General features: G+C 39.7%; 1 protein-coding gene across 13 annotated transcripts in view; it reads left to right on the forward strand.

Moving 5' to 3' along the window:
• Positions 1-17,688, forward strand: part of DTNB (dystrobrevin beta) — a 244,921-nt gene that overhangs the window by 190,117 nt on the left and 37,116 nt on the right. For 11 of the 13 annotated variants that reach the window (XM_027113664.1, XM_027113659.1, XM_027113658.1 and 8 more), the window contains 3 exons: positions 1,064-1,151; positions 11,658-11,743; positions 12,614-12,727. In XM_027113664.1, the coding sequence (XP_026969465.1) occupies positions 1,064-1,151; positions 11,658-11,743; positions 12,614-12,727 (288 nt within the window). Of the gene's footprint in view, positions 1-109; positions 405-1,063; positions 1,153-11,657; positions 11,744-12,613; positions 12,728-17,688 lie in introns of those variants that run through there. The other 2 variants (XR_003434136.1, XR_003434137.1) reach the window with 2 other exon arrangements.

The following is a 17,688-nucleotide window of genomic DNA, read 5'->3' on the forward strand; positions in this document are numbered from 1 at the left end:
CCATCCTTCCCAGATTCCCCTCAGTAATTATAACAAGATTTGATGACTATTGAACTCATGTCTTTAATTTTTTTCACATTTCATATTTTGTCATACTGTTAAATTCCAGTCAGGGGTTTGTGGAACTCCAAGAACCTAGAGCCAAAGTAGAAGCAAGCCACGACAGCCATCTCTCATCACTTAGTCATCATTATTACTGTTGCCTTAAAACATCTGTCAGACTTAAACAAAGAAGAATTACATAGCCACAGTCCTGATTAATCTAGGAGTGCCCTGATATAAATAAACAGCAGTTGACATCACATGCTAAATTAAAGATGTCAGTCATCATCAGCAAGAAGTTCCATGTGAGCAGCACATATACACAGAGCTAGCCTCCTGCTCAAGAACCTTCTTTTATTCAGGTGTGGCACTTTCTGACGTCCCACCATACTGGATCTCTAAATTTTTAGAATGCTGGAACTCTTGTTAAGAGTAATGAACTAAATTAATTCACTCTAAAATGGGGCTCCAGTTGTAGAACAAGCATGGTAAAAGAAGAGAAAGAGGCACTGAAGGGGAACGTTTGACGGCATCTTCCCCAACTTTACCATATTGTAAGCCTGCCTTAGCTTAGGTTCCTCAGTTTTGCTCAGCCAGTGTTAAGGGTACTTTTCCTCAGCCCTCTGTTTTTCAAGATGCTTTAGTTTTCTTTCGGGCTTTTTGAATTCAAGACCTATATCTAAAAGTCATGAGGTTTTCTTAAAACAGTTGATGGGAAATCACTCCCTCAAGCTTTATAGATGCCCTGTCTTTTCTCAGCCCTTGCATTCAAAAAGAAGTGTCCGCTCTGAAGGTGTGAGAGCAACAGGGATATACTGCCGAAGAGAAATGTTATGCGTGGCCTCATCATTTCTCTAAATCCTCTTTGTCTCAGAAGACCATTAGTATCTATGATTCAGGTCTCCATTTCTTTTGTTACCATTCTTTTTCACAAGTGTTTCTCCCATCTGTTCTTTCTGAGAGAGAAGCAAGAGTAGGGGATGTTTAATAGATACCTGTTGAATTTTTATCTCCTTGGCAGTGTCCTGGACAGTCCTAGCCAACTGGATGAGGAACACCGGCTTATAGCTCGCTATGCTGCCCGGCTGGCTGCAGAGGCAGGAAACATGGTGAGTAAATAGAGGATTCCAGTAGAGTAGCAGAAATTTGCATTACTTTATTTATTTATTTTAATAGATTTATTTATTTATTTATTGGCTGCGTTGGGTCTTCATTGCTGCGTGCAGACTTTCTCAAGTTGTGGCGAGCAGGGGCTACTCTTCATTGCAGTGCATGGGCTTCTCATTGCAATGGCTTCTCTTGTTGTGGAGCACAGGCTCTAGGCGTGCAGGCTTCAGTAGTTGTGGCACGTGGGCTCAGTTGAAAAACTAAAAATAAAACTACCATGCGATCCAGCAATTCCACTCCTGGGTGTATATCTGGAAAAAATGAAAACACTAATTCGAAAAGATACATGCACCCCAGTGTTCATAGCAGCACTATTTACAATAAGCAAGCCATGGAAGCAACCCGAGTACCCATCAACAGATGATAGGATTAAGAAGATGTGAGAGATGTGCACGCACACGTGTGCGCGCATGCACACACACACACATACACACACACACACAGGAATATTACTCAGCCATACAAAAGAATGAAATATTGCCATTTGCAGGACTTCCCTGGTAGCGCAGTAGTTAAGAATCCGCCTGCCAATGCAGGGGACACAGGTTCGATCCATGGTCCAGGAAGATTCCACATGCCGTGGAGCAACTAAGCCCACGCATCACGACCACTGAGCCCATGTGCCACAACTACTGAAGCCCGTGTGCCTTAGAGCCTGTGCTCCGCAACAAGAGAAGCCTCCGCAATGAGAAGCCTGCGCACCACAACAAAGAGTAGCCCCTGCTCGCCACAACTAGAGAAAGGAAAGCCCACACGCAACAACAAAGACCCCATGCAACCATAAATAAATAAGTAAATAAATAAATAAATGAAAACATATTGCCATTTGCAGCAACATGGATGGACCTAGTGAATATTATGCTTAGTGAAATAAGTCAGACAGAGAAAGACAAATTCTATACAATATCACTTATATGTGGAATCTAAAAAATGATACAAATCAATGTATATACAAAAACAGAAACAGTCTCACAGACATAGAAAACAAACTTGTGGTTACCAAAGGGGAGAAGGAGGCAGGGAGGGACATATTAGGGATATGGGATTAACAGATACAAACTACTATACATAAAATAGATAAGCAACAAAGCTTTACTATATAGCACAAGGAATGATACCTATTATCTCGTAATAACCTGTAATGGAATATAATCTGCAAAAACCCTGAATCACTGTACTGTATACGTGAAACTAACACAATATTATAAATCAACTATACTTTAGTTTAAAGAGAAAAGAAGGAAGAAAAAAATGCAAATTACCAATATCAAGAATGAAATAAGGGACATACTACAGATCCTATAAACATTATAGGGATGGTAAGAATATTATGAACAACTTTTTGCCAGTAAGTTTGACAACCTAGCTGACGTAGACAAATTTCTTGAAAGATACAATTTAACAAAACTGACATAAGAATAAATAGAAAATCTAAATAGTCCTAAATCTGTTAAAGAAATTGAATTAATAATTAACTTCAAAAATTCTAAGCTCAGGGACTTTCTGGTGGCACAGTGGTTAAGAATCTACCTGCCAATGAAGGGGACACGGGTTCGTGCCCTGGTCCGGGAAGATCCCACATGCCGTGGAGCAACTAAGCCTGTGTGCCACAGCTACTGAGCCTGCGCTCTAAAGCCTGCAAGCCACAGATACTGAGCCCGTGTGCCACAACTACTGAAGCCTGCATGCCTAGAGCCCGTTCTCTGCAACAAGAGAAGCCTCTGCGATGAGAAGCCTGTGCACTGCAATGAAGAGTAGCCCCCACTCTCCGCAAGTAGAGAAAGATCGTGTGCAGCAACGAAGACACAACGCAGCAATAAATGAATGAATAAATAAATAAATAAATAAATAAAAATTCTAAGCTCAGATGGCTTAATTGTTGAATACTATCATATGTTTAAGGAAGAAATAACAATCATAACAATCTGGCACAAACTTTCAGAAAATAGAGAAAGAAGTCATTTTATCAGGCCACTATAACCTGATACCAAAATAATACAAGGGCATTACAAGAGAAGAAAGTTGATGGCCAAGTTCTATCATGAACACAGATGCAAAAATCCTTAACAAAATATTAGCAAATTGAATCCAGCAATATGTAAAAAGGATAATACTCCATGATCAAGTGAGGTTTATCCTAGGAATGCAAATTTATTTAACACATGAAAATCAGCCTATGTAATTCACCATATTAGCAATTTAAAGAAGAAAATTATAATATTTCAATAGATGCAGAAAAAGTTTGTCAAAATACACTGCCCATTTTTGATAAAACTTCTCAATACCATAGGAGTAGAAGAAACTCCTTTAACCTGGTAAAGAACACCTACAAAAACCCTATAGCTTATATGACACTTCAAGGTTAAATTTTGGAATATTTCCCCCTAGCATTGCAAACAAGTCATAGATGTCTACTTCCACCACCTCTATTCAAAATTGTCCTGGGGGTCCCAGTCAGTGCAGCATGACAAGAAAAAAGAGACATAAATATTGTAAAGGAAGATGTGAAACTGTCATTATTTGCAGATGACCTGATTCTATATAGGAGGTCCTAAGGAAAGTCCTACAAGAACACTACTAGAACAGATACATGACTTTATAGCAGTGTTGCAGCATACAAAGTCAGTATATAAAAATTGATTGTATTTCTATCTACTAGCAGTGAACAATTAAGAATTAAATTTAGGAAAAATAACATTTACTGTAACATTAAAAGCCATCAAATACTTATGGATAAATTTAATGAAAGATGTTCAAGACTGAAAACTATAAAATATTGCTAAGAGAAATTAAAGAAAACCTAATAAATGGAGAGATATAGCCATATTCAAAAGATTCAGTATTAGTAAAATGGTACATTTTCCCTAATTGGTCTATAAATTCAGTACCAATCAAAATGCCAACTGATTTTCAAATATATTTAGAAAACCAAAAAACAGTTTTGGAAAAGAGCAAAGTTGGAGGATTCAACCCTACTTGTGACATCAAGTCTTACTCTAGGGACTTCCCTGGTGGTCCAGTAGTTAAGACTCCACACTCCCAATGCAGGGGGCCCGGGTTTGATCCCTGGTCAGGGAACTAGATCCCACATACTGTAACTAAGAACCTGCTAGAAGAGCCCACGTGCCACAACTAAAGATCCCACACACCACAACTAAAGATCCCACGTGCCACAACTAAGACCCGGTGCAGCCAAATAAATATTTTTTTAAAAAAAGACTTACTCTAAAGGCACAGTAATCAGGAAAGTATGGTATTGACAAAAGGATAGGCAAATCGTGCATAAAATATATGCACACATATAAGGTCAAGTGACTTTCAACAAGGCACAAAAGCAATTCAGTTGGGAAAGGAAAATCTTTTTAACAAATGCTGCTGGAGCAACTATTTATCTGTATGAAAAGAAAGGACAACTGTTTGTATGAAAATAACCTCTACCCCTACCTCACACCATACATAGAAGCCAATTTGATATATATCATAAACTTTAAATGTAAAAGCTAAAACCATAAAGCTATTAAAAGAAAACAGAAAAATATCTTTATGACCTTGGGGCAGGCAAAGATTTCTTAGAGAGGTTATAAGAATCACAAACCATTAGGTCCAGTATTGTTCTGGAGTGAAATTAGACAGGACAGGCAGGCCAAGATCTCGCAGGACAATATTCTACAATGTTAGTTTTAGAAATGTGTACTAATTTATGTTTATTTCTTCACAGGGAAAGAGAGTTATGAAAGCTGCCAATAGAGTTTTGCTTTGTTTCTCTCTCAAAACGTAATTTATTCCTTTGGGTTTGTTTAGTCTTCAAAATCTTTTCCTTGAGAATCTCATACTAAGGCATACATCTGACTCTAAGATTCCAACTCTAAAGGTTAGTGAAATGGAACAGAATAGGGGGAAAAAATGTCTGGGAAAAAGACTAGTTTTATTTAATTAGTTAAATCCTATACGTGCTCTCAATCAGTCACAAATGTTTGTTATTTTAGAAATTAAAATTTATAAATAACATTAATTAAATTTTTTGAAATGGAATAGCATTGTGGTGGATTTTTAAAATTAAGTACATGTAATACCATTATGTAGTCTTGTTGACTTTACTTAGTACTTTTTAAAATTTGTAAATAAAAGCTCCAAAGCTGTTTGACCCTGAAAAGTAGATCCTAGTACTCCTTTACTGCAAACAAGATAAATCTGTTTACACCTGATAGTTTCTGATGCCAGTTCTCTAATTCATGTGAAAATAATTGTTAGAATGGTCTTGAGACTAAATACTGATATGGCCCCTTTCATCTTATTTTCGTTAGTGTAGTTATCTTATAAATATTGGGTCTCTCAGGAAGGATTCTTCTTAACTAGATTTCTATTAAACAGAAGACTTCTAATCTGCTAATCTCTCACTGATACAAGTGCTTTGCATAAAGTGGGTGTAGTGCTCAAAAGAATTTATTTATAGCCTGCCAGATAGGCTTTGTATTGATTTTTTTTTTTTTTCAAAAACCTTCTACAAGAAAGACCATTAAATCATTTTAGCAGCCGGCATTACACCCTGTGAAATGCTCCAGCGTCAGACCCTCACATCTCCCCAGGTGGCAGACATGGCCACTGAAACCTCTTCAGGCTGACCCTCAGATAGAAAAATTGTAGGTTGCTTAGATGAGCCAGGAGAGCTAATTTGTTTTCCTGAAGTGCCTAAATTCCATTTTAAAACAACAACAACTGGCTTCCCTGGCGGCACACTGGTTGAGAGTCCACCTGCCAATGCAGGGGATGTGGGTTCGTGCCCTGGTCCGGGAAGATCCCACATGCCATGGAGAGGCTAGGCCCGTGAGCCATGGCCGCTGAGCCTGCGCGTCCAGAGCCTGTGCTCCGCAGCAGGAGAGGCCACGACAGTGAGAGGCCCGAGTACCGCAAAAAAACAACAACAACAACAACAAAAATACAGTGTGTGGCAAATCATGGTAATAACAGCAAATCTTAAATTTCATCACAAACATCACTAGCATTAGATGTAGTCAGGTGGGTTTTGTTTATTAAAAATTTTTTTTTCTTTATGAAAAAATTAAAAACTCATTATGGAAAACTTGGAAGAAAGGTGAAAGGAAAGGGAAACCATTGTCCATTGTCATGCTACCTACATTTACACGTTTTTGAGATTTTTTTTCACATAGCCCAGTCCCGGACTTCACAGCCTCATCATCGTGTCAGCTGCTCCACCCATGCACCATTCCAGAAATGTCCTTACGGCTTCTTAGAATTAAAGATCAAGAGTATTTTCATGTGGTCTTTTGCACACATTTAATGATTTAAAACCCCTATAAAATAGTCATTGTCAAACCTGGCTACATATTCTAATCTTTTGTGCAACACTTAAAATATATGTAGATTCTTGGCCTTGCCTCAGACCTACTGAATCAGAATCTCTGGGTTTAGTAGGGTCCATTGATTTTAGTTTTAAAAAAAAAAAAAAGAAAACTTTCAGTCTTTTGATTTACAGCTAGCTTGGGAACCACTCTCCTAAAAAACATTACTGGGTTTTTGAGAGAGAGAGAGAGGTATTAATAATCCATAGCCCTCCAGTTAGTCTAAGCGAGGTTGAGATGATGGGAAGGCTGCCCTTGGGATGCAGTGAAAGTCTGGTTGATATCAGGCACATCTCTGTGGAACTCATCCTGCCAAGTTCATCCAGATGGGAAACTTCCAGTCTCTCTTTTGGAGGCTCCAGAAATGCATACCAGCAGATTACAGTTTGCTGACTATGTTGGCTCTCCTTGGTTTTATATTTGCCCAGTTTTGCTCAGTGGGGTCTTGTTCCTTATCCTGTATTTTTCAGATGTGTCTCTATCTCATTAAAGATGATGGAGCTCTGTGAGATTACCTAAACCTAAGAGAATACTAGTGTAACAGAGGAAGGGATCCTCTTCACATCTCTTTCCATAAATATTCCCATTTTACAGACAAGAAAATAAAGGTATATAGTAAAATAAAGTAACTCAAGGTTTACATGCGACTAGGTAGCAAACGCTTGGATTCTTAAGTGGTCCACCTACTTCCATTCTTATCCCACTACAGTAAATCCTCCACTTAGTAGCCAAAGCAGTGTTTTTTTTTTTAATAAGCTTCATTATAGAACAATTTTAGATTTACAGAAAAACTATGACGCTAGTACAGAGAGTTTCCATATAACCCATGTTCCATTTCTCCTATTATTAACATTTTACCTTAGTATAGCATGTTTGTTGCAATTAATGAGCCAATATCAATACATTATTATTAACTAAAGTCCATGCTTTACTCAGATTTTGTTAGTTTTTACCTAATGTCTTTTCTCTGTTCTGGGGTTCCATCCGAGATACCACATTACATTTAGTTGTCATATCTCCTTAGGCTCCTCTGGTCTGTGACAGCTCTGACTTTCCTTGGTTTTTTTTGTTTGTTTTTTATTTATTGAAACATAGTTGATTTACAATATTGTGTTAGTTTCAGGTGTACAGCAAAGTGATTCAGCTATATATAGAGTTATATCCTATATGATAATATATATGATAATCCTATATGATATATAGGATTATTTTCCATTATAGCTTATTACTGACTTTCCTTGTTTTTGATGACCTTGACAGTTTTGAGGAATGTCCCTTAATGGGGATTTGTCTGTTTTTCTCATGATTAGACTGGGATTATGGGTTTTGGGGAGGAAGAGATAAGTGCTATTTTCCTCACATCACATCATACATATATAATATCAATGTAACTTATCACTGCTGATGTTGACCTTGATCACTTGGCTGAGGAAGCTTTTGTCAGGTGTCTCTGACATAAAGTTACTCTTTTGTCCCCTTTCCACACTGTCCTCTTTAGAAGGAAGTCACTATGGACAGGCCACACTTAAGGAACAGGGAGTCAGGCTCCACCTCCTTGAGGGCAGAGTACGTACATATGTTATTTGGAATTGATTCCATGTTTCCCTGTTCAGAATCCTACAGTGGCTTCACACCACATTTGGAATGGAATGGAAACTCCACTGCATGATGAAAAGGTCCTTCATGATCTGGGCCCTCCCAGTTTATCACCTATCCCTGCCTCATAGCCGCACCACTCCATCAGTACTGACCAGAACACACCAACCTGGAGCACTTGTAGGCCTTTGCCCTTCTTTCTGCCCAGCAACCCCGACCCTCCCAACCCCCAGACCTTCACCTGGTTTGCTTCCTAAGTTCATTGAGTCTTTCATAACTATCTCATTGAAAAAATCTTCTGTCTCAGTTTATTCTGTGTCATAACCCTATATTTCTTCATCAAATTGATCACTACTGATGCCATATGTATATATATATCACCTACATTTATTTATTTATTTATTTATCATTCTCTCCCAATATAATGTAAGCTACATGAGGGTAGAGGCTGTATTTTATTCACTAATGCATCCCTAGTTTCTGGAGTAGTATCTAACACATACTAAGTCCTCAGGAAATATTTGTTGGATAAATGAATGAATGAACTATCTAATTTTTGAAAGAAATCATCTTTAGGGATCTTCTGGCTAAAGTAATCTATGTCTTTATAAACTGTTCCCTCTTTTTCCCTTCAGTGTCCTGGGGGCATTTTAGGAAGGGATACCTGGCTTTTTTTTTTTTTTTTTTTAAAGAGTACTGTGGTGTCTAAGATAGTCAATAAATAAAATCCTACATTTCTCTGTTATTTAGTGTACACTCAACTGTGTTTGACATTTGTCTGGGTGAAATAAGCCATCATTCAACTGTCCCCTGGGGGCTCCCTGCTGTTACGTCCAGGTGGAGGAGCTAGGGTGCAGCCTGCTCCAGGTGGGACTGCTGTCTAAGGGCTTGAATCTTTTTCCGCCCCTACTTCTTTGTATTTGAGTAACAATGCTTCTTGGTGCCAAAGAATCTTTCCTGGTTAGGAATCACTATTGATAATAATTCTTGATTCCTATGTTAACTTCCTCTTTGAAAGATGCTTCAGCATTGCAGTCAGACACTCAAAACTAAAAGGATTCTTTAGAAATTTCCAGTGAAATACTGTAGGGTTTTTTGTCGTTTGTCATTATATGAAACAGATTCCTTTCAGAGCTCATTTCCTCATCCATAATTTTGCCTGGTCCCACTCTCATAAGGAGCCATTAGTTTCAACTCTAGTCTTCAGGAATTGTAAACCTTTTATTCATAGCAGTTTTACTCTGAGGCAAGCTATTTTTCTGAGGTTCAACTCAGGCTCTCACAAGACTGAATAGAATTATATAGAGAACTTGCTCAGTTGACTGCTGGTCTACTCTTCTCTGGAGGAAGAAAGATCAGGTTTTTTCCTTTTAAAGAAGGAAGTTACTTGGTAACTTGATAAAAGGCTCCCACCAGATTTGCTATGCTATTTTGCCCCTGTTTATTTAGGAAATTTCACATGAAAAGAATTACTTATTGCATCTTTAAACTCTAGACAGGAAACAAGGTTTCTGCTTCATCGTAGATCATGTTTTGGGAAGAACCAAGAATACCTGGAGTGAAGTGTAACTATACCAGAGCCTTCATTAAGAGCTTCCACTCTGGTTAATCAATAAAAGGGAAATGTCACCTAGTCATCCATTTTCCTATTTTGTGTTGATTGGCTTCCTTTTTTTTTTTTTTTTTTTTTTCCGGTACGCGGGCTTCTTACTGTTGTGGCCTCTCCCGTTGCGGAGCACAGGCTCTGGACGCGCAGGCTCAGTGGCCGTGGCTCACGGGCCCAGCCGCTCCGTGGCATGTGGGATCTTCCCGGACCGGGGTACAAACCCATGTCCCCTGCATTGGCAGGCGGAATCTCAACCACTGCGCCACCAGGGAAGCCCGGCTTCCATATTCTTAAAGGAGGTATAAGGGTCAGACCCAGTAGTGAATATGCAAATCAAAACCATAATGACTCCTCCAAAGAGGATATATAGATGGCCAATAAGCACATGAAAGTATGCTTAACATATTAGGGGAATACAAATCAAAATCACAAGATACCATTTTATACTCACTAGGATTACTGTGATCAAAAAAATGGACTATAACAACTGTTGGCAAGAAAGTGGAAAAAATGGACCCCTCATATATTGCTAGTGGGAATGTAAACTGCTACAGCCATGTAGGAAAACAGTTTAGCAGTTGCCCAAAAGGCAGTTACTATATGACCCAGCAGTTCCACTCTTAGATATATACCCAAGAAAAATGAAAGCATGTCTCTACACAGAAACTTGTCCGCAAATGCACATAGCAGCATTATGCAAAATAGCCCGCCAAAATGGGAACCCAAATGTCCCCCAGCTGCTGAATGGATGAACAAGATATGATGTATCCATATGGTGGAATATTATTCTTCTATAAAAAGAAATGAAGTACTGATACATGGTACAACGTGGATGAACCTTGGAATCATTTGCCAAGTCAAAGAAGCCGTACATAAAAGATCACATACTGCATGATTCCGTTGGTATGAACTGTCCAGAGTAGGCAAATCCATAGGTAAAGAAATTAGATAAGTTGTCACAAGATGGTGGAGGGGAAATGGGGAATGACTGTGGGTTTCTTTTCGGGGTGATGAAAATGTCCTGGAAGTAGATAGTGATGATGGGCTCACAACCTCATAAATATAGTTTAAAACCACTGAATTATATACTTTAAAAGGGTAGGTTTTAAGGCATGTAAATTATATCTCAATTTTTTAAAAAACCCACAATTAGGTACTTCACGCCCACTAGGATGGTTAAAACCAAAAAGACAATGACAAGTATTGGTGAGAATGTGGAGAAATTGGAACCCTCATTCATTGTTGGTGGGACTGTAAAATGGTTCAGCCACTTTGGAAAACAGTTTGACACTTTCTCAAAATGTTAAATACAGAGTTAACCATATAACTCTGGAATTCCACTCTTAGGGATTTACCCAAGACAGATGAAAACATATATCAATACAAAGATTTGTAAATGAGAGTTCAGAGTGGCTTCATTTGTGATAACCAAAAGCTGGAAACAATGGAATACTATTCAGCAATAAAAAGGAAGGAACTCCTGATGCATGGAGCAACATGGATGAACCTCAGAAATACCATGCTAAGTGGAAGGCTGCATGTTATATGATTCCATTTATATGAAGTTTCTAGAAAAGGCAAAACTGTAGACAGAAAGCAGATCACTGGTTGCCTGTGGTTGGGGATGGGAGTGGAAGTTGACTACAAACTGGCATGAGGGAACTTTCTGTGGTGATGAAAGATGTTCTAAAACTGGACTGTGGTGATCGGTTTGCATAACTGTTTAAATATACGAAGACTCATTGAATTGTACACTTAAAACGGGTGGATTTTATGGTATGTAAATTATACCTCAAAACTCTGTTTTAAAAAAAATCAACAGTCCATCTGGGCCTCTGGATATATTTGAATAAAAAAAAAAAAACCTTTCTTCTTCCTCACTGTAGACCCGTCCTCCCACCGACTTGAGCTTTAACTTTGATGCCAACAAACAACAAAGACAGCTTATTGCAGAACTGGAAAACAAAAACAGGTAAGAATGCAGAGGTCGAGCCAGTTTCTGAAGCCCAGGATTATCACGTGAGTATCTGATTCTCATTTTCCTTGCAGTCTAGGTGGGTTTTGACCACAAAGGAAGATCCCACCTCAGCGAAGATAGGCCAGCCCAAGTCCAGTATATGCCCTGGACACTAATTTGTATATCTCTGCATGCTGTTCATTCTGGTAGTCCAAAACCCCGCTCAGGTGCTCTCAGGTAGATTCTTTTTCTCACCCACCAGTGTGTTCCCCTCCCATTCCTTTCTCCACTCTACTCCCAGGAGCCTTTGCTGTGTCTTGTCATCTTGTCCTGGCCCACGATGCAGCACGCGACTGTCTGGTCTCTCACTAAAAAGCCATTTACAGGCTTGGCGACCAGACAACACACCATCATGCACTGAAAAAGCAGAAACCAGGACAAGGAGATTGGTCATAATGTAACAGGCACAGTGGAGGAAGTGGCAACCATCAGATCTCGGGGTGGGAGCGGAGTTCAGGAGAAAAAGGGAGACAGAGGAAGACTTGAGGGGAGTTAGCACAAGACTTGCATTAGAAGGTTGCAAGTTCCCCCCAGACAGGAACAGACTCTTCTATTGATAGTTGTCCTTTTTCTTCTGTGGAAATTTTTCAAGTTCTTGAGAAGAGGGTTTGTAGGACTTTTTCTACCACAAAGGATTGTTTCATCGAGGAAATACCGAGTGCAGCAATTTTAAGACGGTGTCCATTTCACATCTTGGTCATTCAGAAACAATCAGAACAAGATTGGTAGAGGCAGCATGACTAGAGTAAAAACTTCTAACAGAAAAAAAGAGGGAGCGAGCTGTGAAGCCGCACGTGGCCATCTCTTTTTCATCCATCTCTCTAGAGAGATCCTGCAGGAGATTCAGCGTCTCCGTCTAGAGCATGAGCAGGCTTCCCAGCCCACTCCGGAGAAGGCCCAGCAGAACCCCACACTGCTGGCAGAGCTGCGGCTGCTGAGGTAAGTGGGGAAGCTGCACCACTGTCCCCAAGTTATAGTCTGCTACAGTAGGAGTTCATATCCCAGGGAACCAAACTAGTGGGTTAGAATCTGTTTATCGGTTTATCTCGTCGTGTTAGAACAAACAGCCAAAGCATTCCACTCATTCTGTTACTGCTTCAGATGTTTGAGTCCCTTTATTAATCACTGTGAGATCTCCTGCCTTCATTTCAGAACTAGGTAAACACCAGGCGCAGTGTTTATACTTTTGTGATTGCTTTAGGAAGACCACTGTGCTGCACTCAATCTTCTTATCTTGCAAATTAGTCTGACTTTAGAGACTCCTGGCAGGAGTAACGCTCTCCCTGTCCTTTGAGTATGTTCTCCCGCGCTTCATAGGCAGAGCAGGATTCCGTTGCGGGAACTCCCCTGAGATGTGAAACCAAGCGGGAATCCCTCGCACCGTGGCTGTACTGTACTGAGGTACTTTCTACCTCAGCATAAGTATAAACTGTCTCAAGGATGGAGAGACTAAGGACGTAGGATCAGGATAGGGGTAGAGAGCAACTTCAGCTCCCACTTGGTGCTGTTTTGGAGGGAATGAGGGCATCTTCCAGGAGAGTATAACGTGAGCGTTATCCGAGCAAAGTTATTAGGGTCTTATTTCCTATCGGTCTTAGAAAGATGTGTGTATACTCTTTGTAAGTGAAGACATTATGGAAACTGAGTGAGTGACTTGATTCTCACCAGACCTCTAGATTTCCAAATAGTGGGTTCTTTCTGTTTAGGTTGTAACATTTGACATTCTGCAGTTGATTTTTAACGTGCTGTCACCTGGGATTCTGCATAGCCGAATGTCCTTCCTTAGTTCTTCCTTCGGCTTAGGTCAACTCATCAAGAATTTAAACCACGCAGATGAAAATCATTAGAGACACAGAGATTCCCATTCTCCTAAAAATTCATTTTAGTTTCTAAATTGATTAGCAACTGGGCTGAGATTTTGGTTGCTCTGGGTCCACTGTCACACATTTGAGATATCAGCATGGTTGGTGTCACACTAGGGAGGATGGGAAAGCAAAAGCTGCTGACTCAGGTAGAGCATAACTAAGCTATCAGTGTAAGATACAGCTGTTTTCTTTCCTCACCTCAGCTCAGGCACAAGTGACTATTTTGTATCTAGAAAAGCAAAAAACTGTCATACTTTATTTTAACTATTGCTGGAACTAGGATTGCTGAAAGGGCTTCTTTATGCTAGAGGGATCTGAAAAAACTGTAGATTTAGTAGGCAAAGGGCTGAATCCAGCACTGTGACATAAGGCAGTAAGAGACAGGAATTTAATCTAAATACAAGGAGGGTCTAAATCCTGAGAAATCAGAAAGTATTTAATCTCAAAAGCAGCTTGTATACCACTGAAAAAAGAGTGACTATTTAATAAGTTTGCCGGATCGATTGGTCATGCATAAGGACAAACATATTGGCTCTCTTCCTCACACCATATACAAAAACACCACCGGATGCATTAAGCATGGAGACAAAAATGTTAAAACTTCTAGAAGAAAACGTAGGAGAGTTTCTTTAGGGTTTTGGAATAGAAAATATAATTTCTCAGAATTACTAGCCATGAAAGAAGTTGGTGTATTCATCTATATTAATATACGAAGTTTTGTTTATCACAAGACACATAAAGGGCAAAATTCATTTGTAGGTTCTGACATCCTTCTGGTTTTGATGAATATACATGAATCCAGGAACTGCCAATACCCAGCTAGTATAAATAAAGCAAGATAGATAATTTCATCCATAGGGTTAGTGGTTATGAATCCTGACCACCAAGATTGTCTTTTCCCCCTTCATTATTTTTAACGGTATATTTGTTATTATAATAATATATGACAAGTGTGTGAGATATGAAGCATAACGGTAAAATGAACACCCAGGAACTCACATCCTACTTGAGAATTCATATATTGCTAAAGCCATGTCATCTGTAAAAGTGCCCCCCTTATTCCACTTCCTTGCTTCTGCCTTCCCCACAGAGCTAACCTCTATCCAGAATTTGGTTTATCATTCCCTTTTTTTTTCTTTTTTTTAATATTTACTTATTTATTTATTTGGTTGCACCGGGTCTTAGCTGCGGCACGCATGTGGGATCTAGTTCCCCGGCCAGGGATCGAACCCAGGCCCCCTGCATTGGGAGCATGGAGTCTTAACCGCTGTGCCACCAGGGAAGTCCCAATTCCCTTGCTTTTTAAAAGAGTATTGTCAAGTATGTGTGTATGCCCACGTGATAAAGTGTCTAATTTTGCTTTTTGTTTTTTGAGCTTTATAGAAATGGTATTCCATGCAGTCTTCTGGGACATTTTTCCCCCTTAATATAACTCTTCAGGAGCCTTCCATGTTGTTGCATGTAGCTGTAGTTCATTCATTTTTGCCACATATTGTAACTATTTGATCATGCACAGCACAAAGAAAGAGTACTGCATCCAGGCTTGGGGGTTCAGGGAAGAAAGGCTTTCTAGAAAGCTGAATGAGTCAACTCCTCCTTATTGAGTTTATACCTGCACTGGAAATTTAGGGAGTATGAAGACGAGAAGACAATGATTCTATCTTAAAAATTTATAATCTAGTTTCGGAAACAAAACTTAAAATAATTTGCTAGTCAGTTAAATAATATTGTACAATGTTAATAAATAGTATGGATATTAGAAGAAATGTGAGTAGGGAAAGGCACACACACACACACACACACACACACACACACACAGGCTAGAAGCAATTTGACGCTTGAAAGTGCTGGAACTTGGGCTGGACCATGAAAGGTAGGTGTGGTTTGAATGGCGTGTAGGACAAAACATTTAAGATTAGAAACAAAGTTGGGGTTCAGCAAGATTCCCCAATAAGTATGACACATTTCAGACAGGAGAAGGAGCCTTGGAGCTAAGAATTTGTTTTCAGTCATCCAGTGAATTAATCTTTAGAGTGCCAATGATGGGAGATAAAATTAGTTGGATAATTGAGACCAGATTCTGAGAGCCTTAAGTGATAGGTCATTGGAAATCCTTGGAGGGCTTCAAATAATGATTTCATTAAGTTCACTAGATGTTAATTGAGTCCACACTGGATGCGTGATATTCTCTTAATCATTAAATATAAGCAAAGACGAGTAAGGTCATCCCCTGACCTCAAGGATTCTGCATCATGGTAGGAGTGACAGCAATACAAGGTAAAATATATTAAGTGCCACAGAGAAGCACCAACTGCTATGTGATTAAATAAGCAGGATCCTATACCTGCTGAAGTAATCAGGAATAGCTTCCTGGAAAGAGTGACGTTTGGGAGGGACACTAAGGAGTGAATAACATTTGGAAGAGAGTAGGGGAATACTCACTTGTAAAATGATGCAGTCTGCTTAGGGAAAAGTGAACCATGGCTGGAGGTCCAGACATGGAAGGGAAAGGGAGGTAAGGAACTAAGGATAGGAATGTAGGTAGGGTCTGGAGCAGCACTCTCTGATAGAAATATAATGTAAGCCGTATGTGTACCAAAAATTTTCTAACCACCATGTTGAAAAACAAAGGAAATAGGTGTCACTAAAATTAATACTATCGGGCTTCCCTGGTGGCGCAGTGGTTGAGAGTCCGCCTGCCGATGCAGGGAACATGGGTTTGTGCCTCGGTCCGGGAAGATCCCACATGCCGTGAAGCAGCTGGGCCCATGAGCCATGGCCGCTGAACCTGCGTGTCCGGAGCCTGTGCTCCGCAACGGGAGAGGCCACAGCAGTGAAAGGCCCGCATACCGCAAAAAAAAAAAAAATTAATACTATCTTTTATTTAACCTGTGGGAATAGAAAGAGAGACATGTGATTTCCAAGAATCATCTGAATTGGGTGACTGATTGAATATAGGAAATGAACAGGAAAGTATCAAAGAGGACTGAGTTTTTCAGCCATGACAGTTAGAAGAAAAAGTAGGAGAGAGAGGGAAATTGAGAAGAGAACCATTTAGGGAGGAAAGTCTCAAGTTTGGTTTTGGACAGATTGAGCTAGACTTGTTGACATGAAATCTGTCCTCAGGGAAACAGAAATCTGTCCTCAGAATTCTCTTAGACACAGAGTCGTCCTGATGTCTGTCATACTTTTGGAACCTGATGTGTGGTTCTGGAAGCACTGACTCCTGAACCCTGTCTTCCCTGAGCAGTTTTCATACATTTTTTTCCACTATTAATTTAAATTTGGACTAGTTTTATGTATAAGTGAGGCATTTGGCTTCCTAAAGAATTTTTAAAATCACTTTAATAAGATTAACAATACTTTTTCACTGTACAGCAATGTATACTTTCCAAAGCATTTTTTAAAAATAAATTTATTTATTTATTTTTGGCTGCATTGCGTCTTCGTGGCTGCATGTGGGCTTTCTCTAGTTCCGGCGAGCAGGGGCTACTCTTCGTTGCGGTGCGCGGGCTTCTCATTGCAGTGGCTTCTCTTGTTGCGGAGCACAGGCTCTAGGTGCGCAGGCTTCAGTTGTTGCAGCGCACAGGCTCAGTAGTTGTGGCTTGCAGGCTCTAGAGCGCAGGCTCATTAGTTGTGGCGCACGGGCTTAGTTGCTCCGCGGCATGTGGAACCTTCCCGGACCAGGGCTCGAACCCATGTGCCCTGCATTGGCAGGCGGATTCTTAACCACTGCACCACCAGGGAAGCCCTCCAAAGCATTTTTACATACTATTCTCACAGCAGTAAAGAAAAGTGAGCAAAACAGATATTATCACCATTTTATATATCCAGTATTAGAACTTAAATGATTTGCTCAGCATCTCATACACTGGTAAGTAGCAGAATCAGGTCCAAAACCCATTTCATCTGGCCTGCAACTCTTCTTTGAGGATCATTTTATCTTCATTTTCTTTTATATATTTGTTCAGTAGCACATTACAATTTTTAATATTTTTAAGTTACAGTGTCTTTTTGTGATCTAACTGCCCTTCC

This window comes from Aethalodelphis obliquidens, unplaced genomic scaffold, assembly GCF_003676395.1.
Source record: "Aethalodelphis obliquidens isolate GAN/ISIS:26980383/991018 unplaced genomic scaffold, ASM367639v1 scaffold12, whole genome shotgun sequence".
In the NCBI taxonomy this organism is placed as follows: domain Eukaryota; kingdom Metazoa; phylum Chordata; class Mammalia; order Artiodactyla; family Delphinidae; genus Aethalodelphis; species Aethalodelphis obliquidens.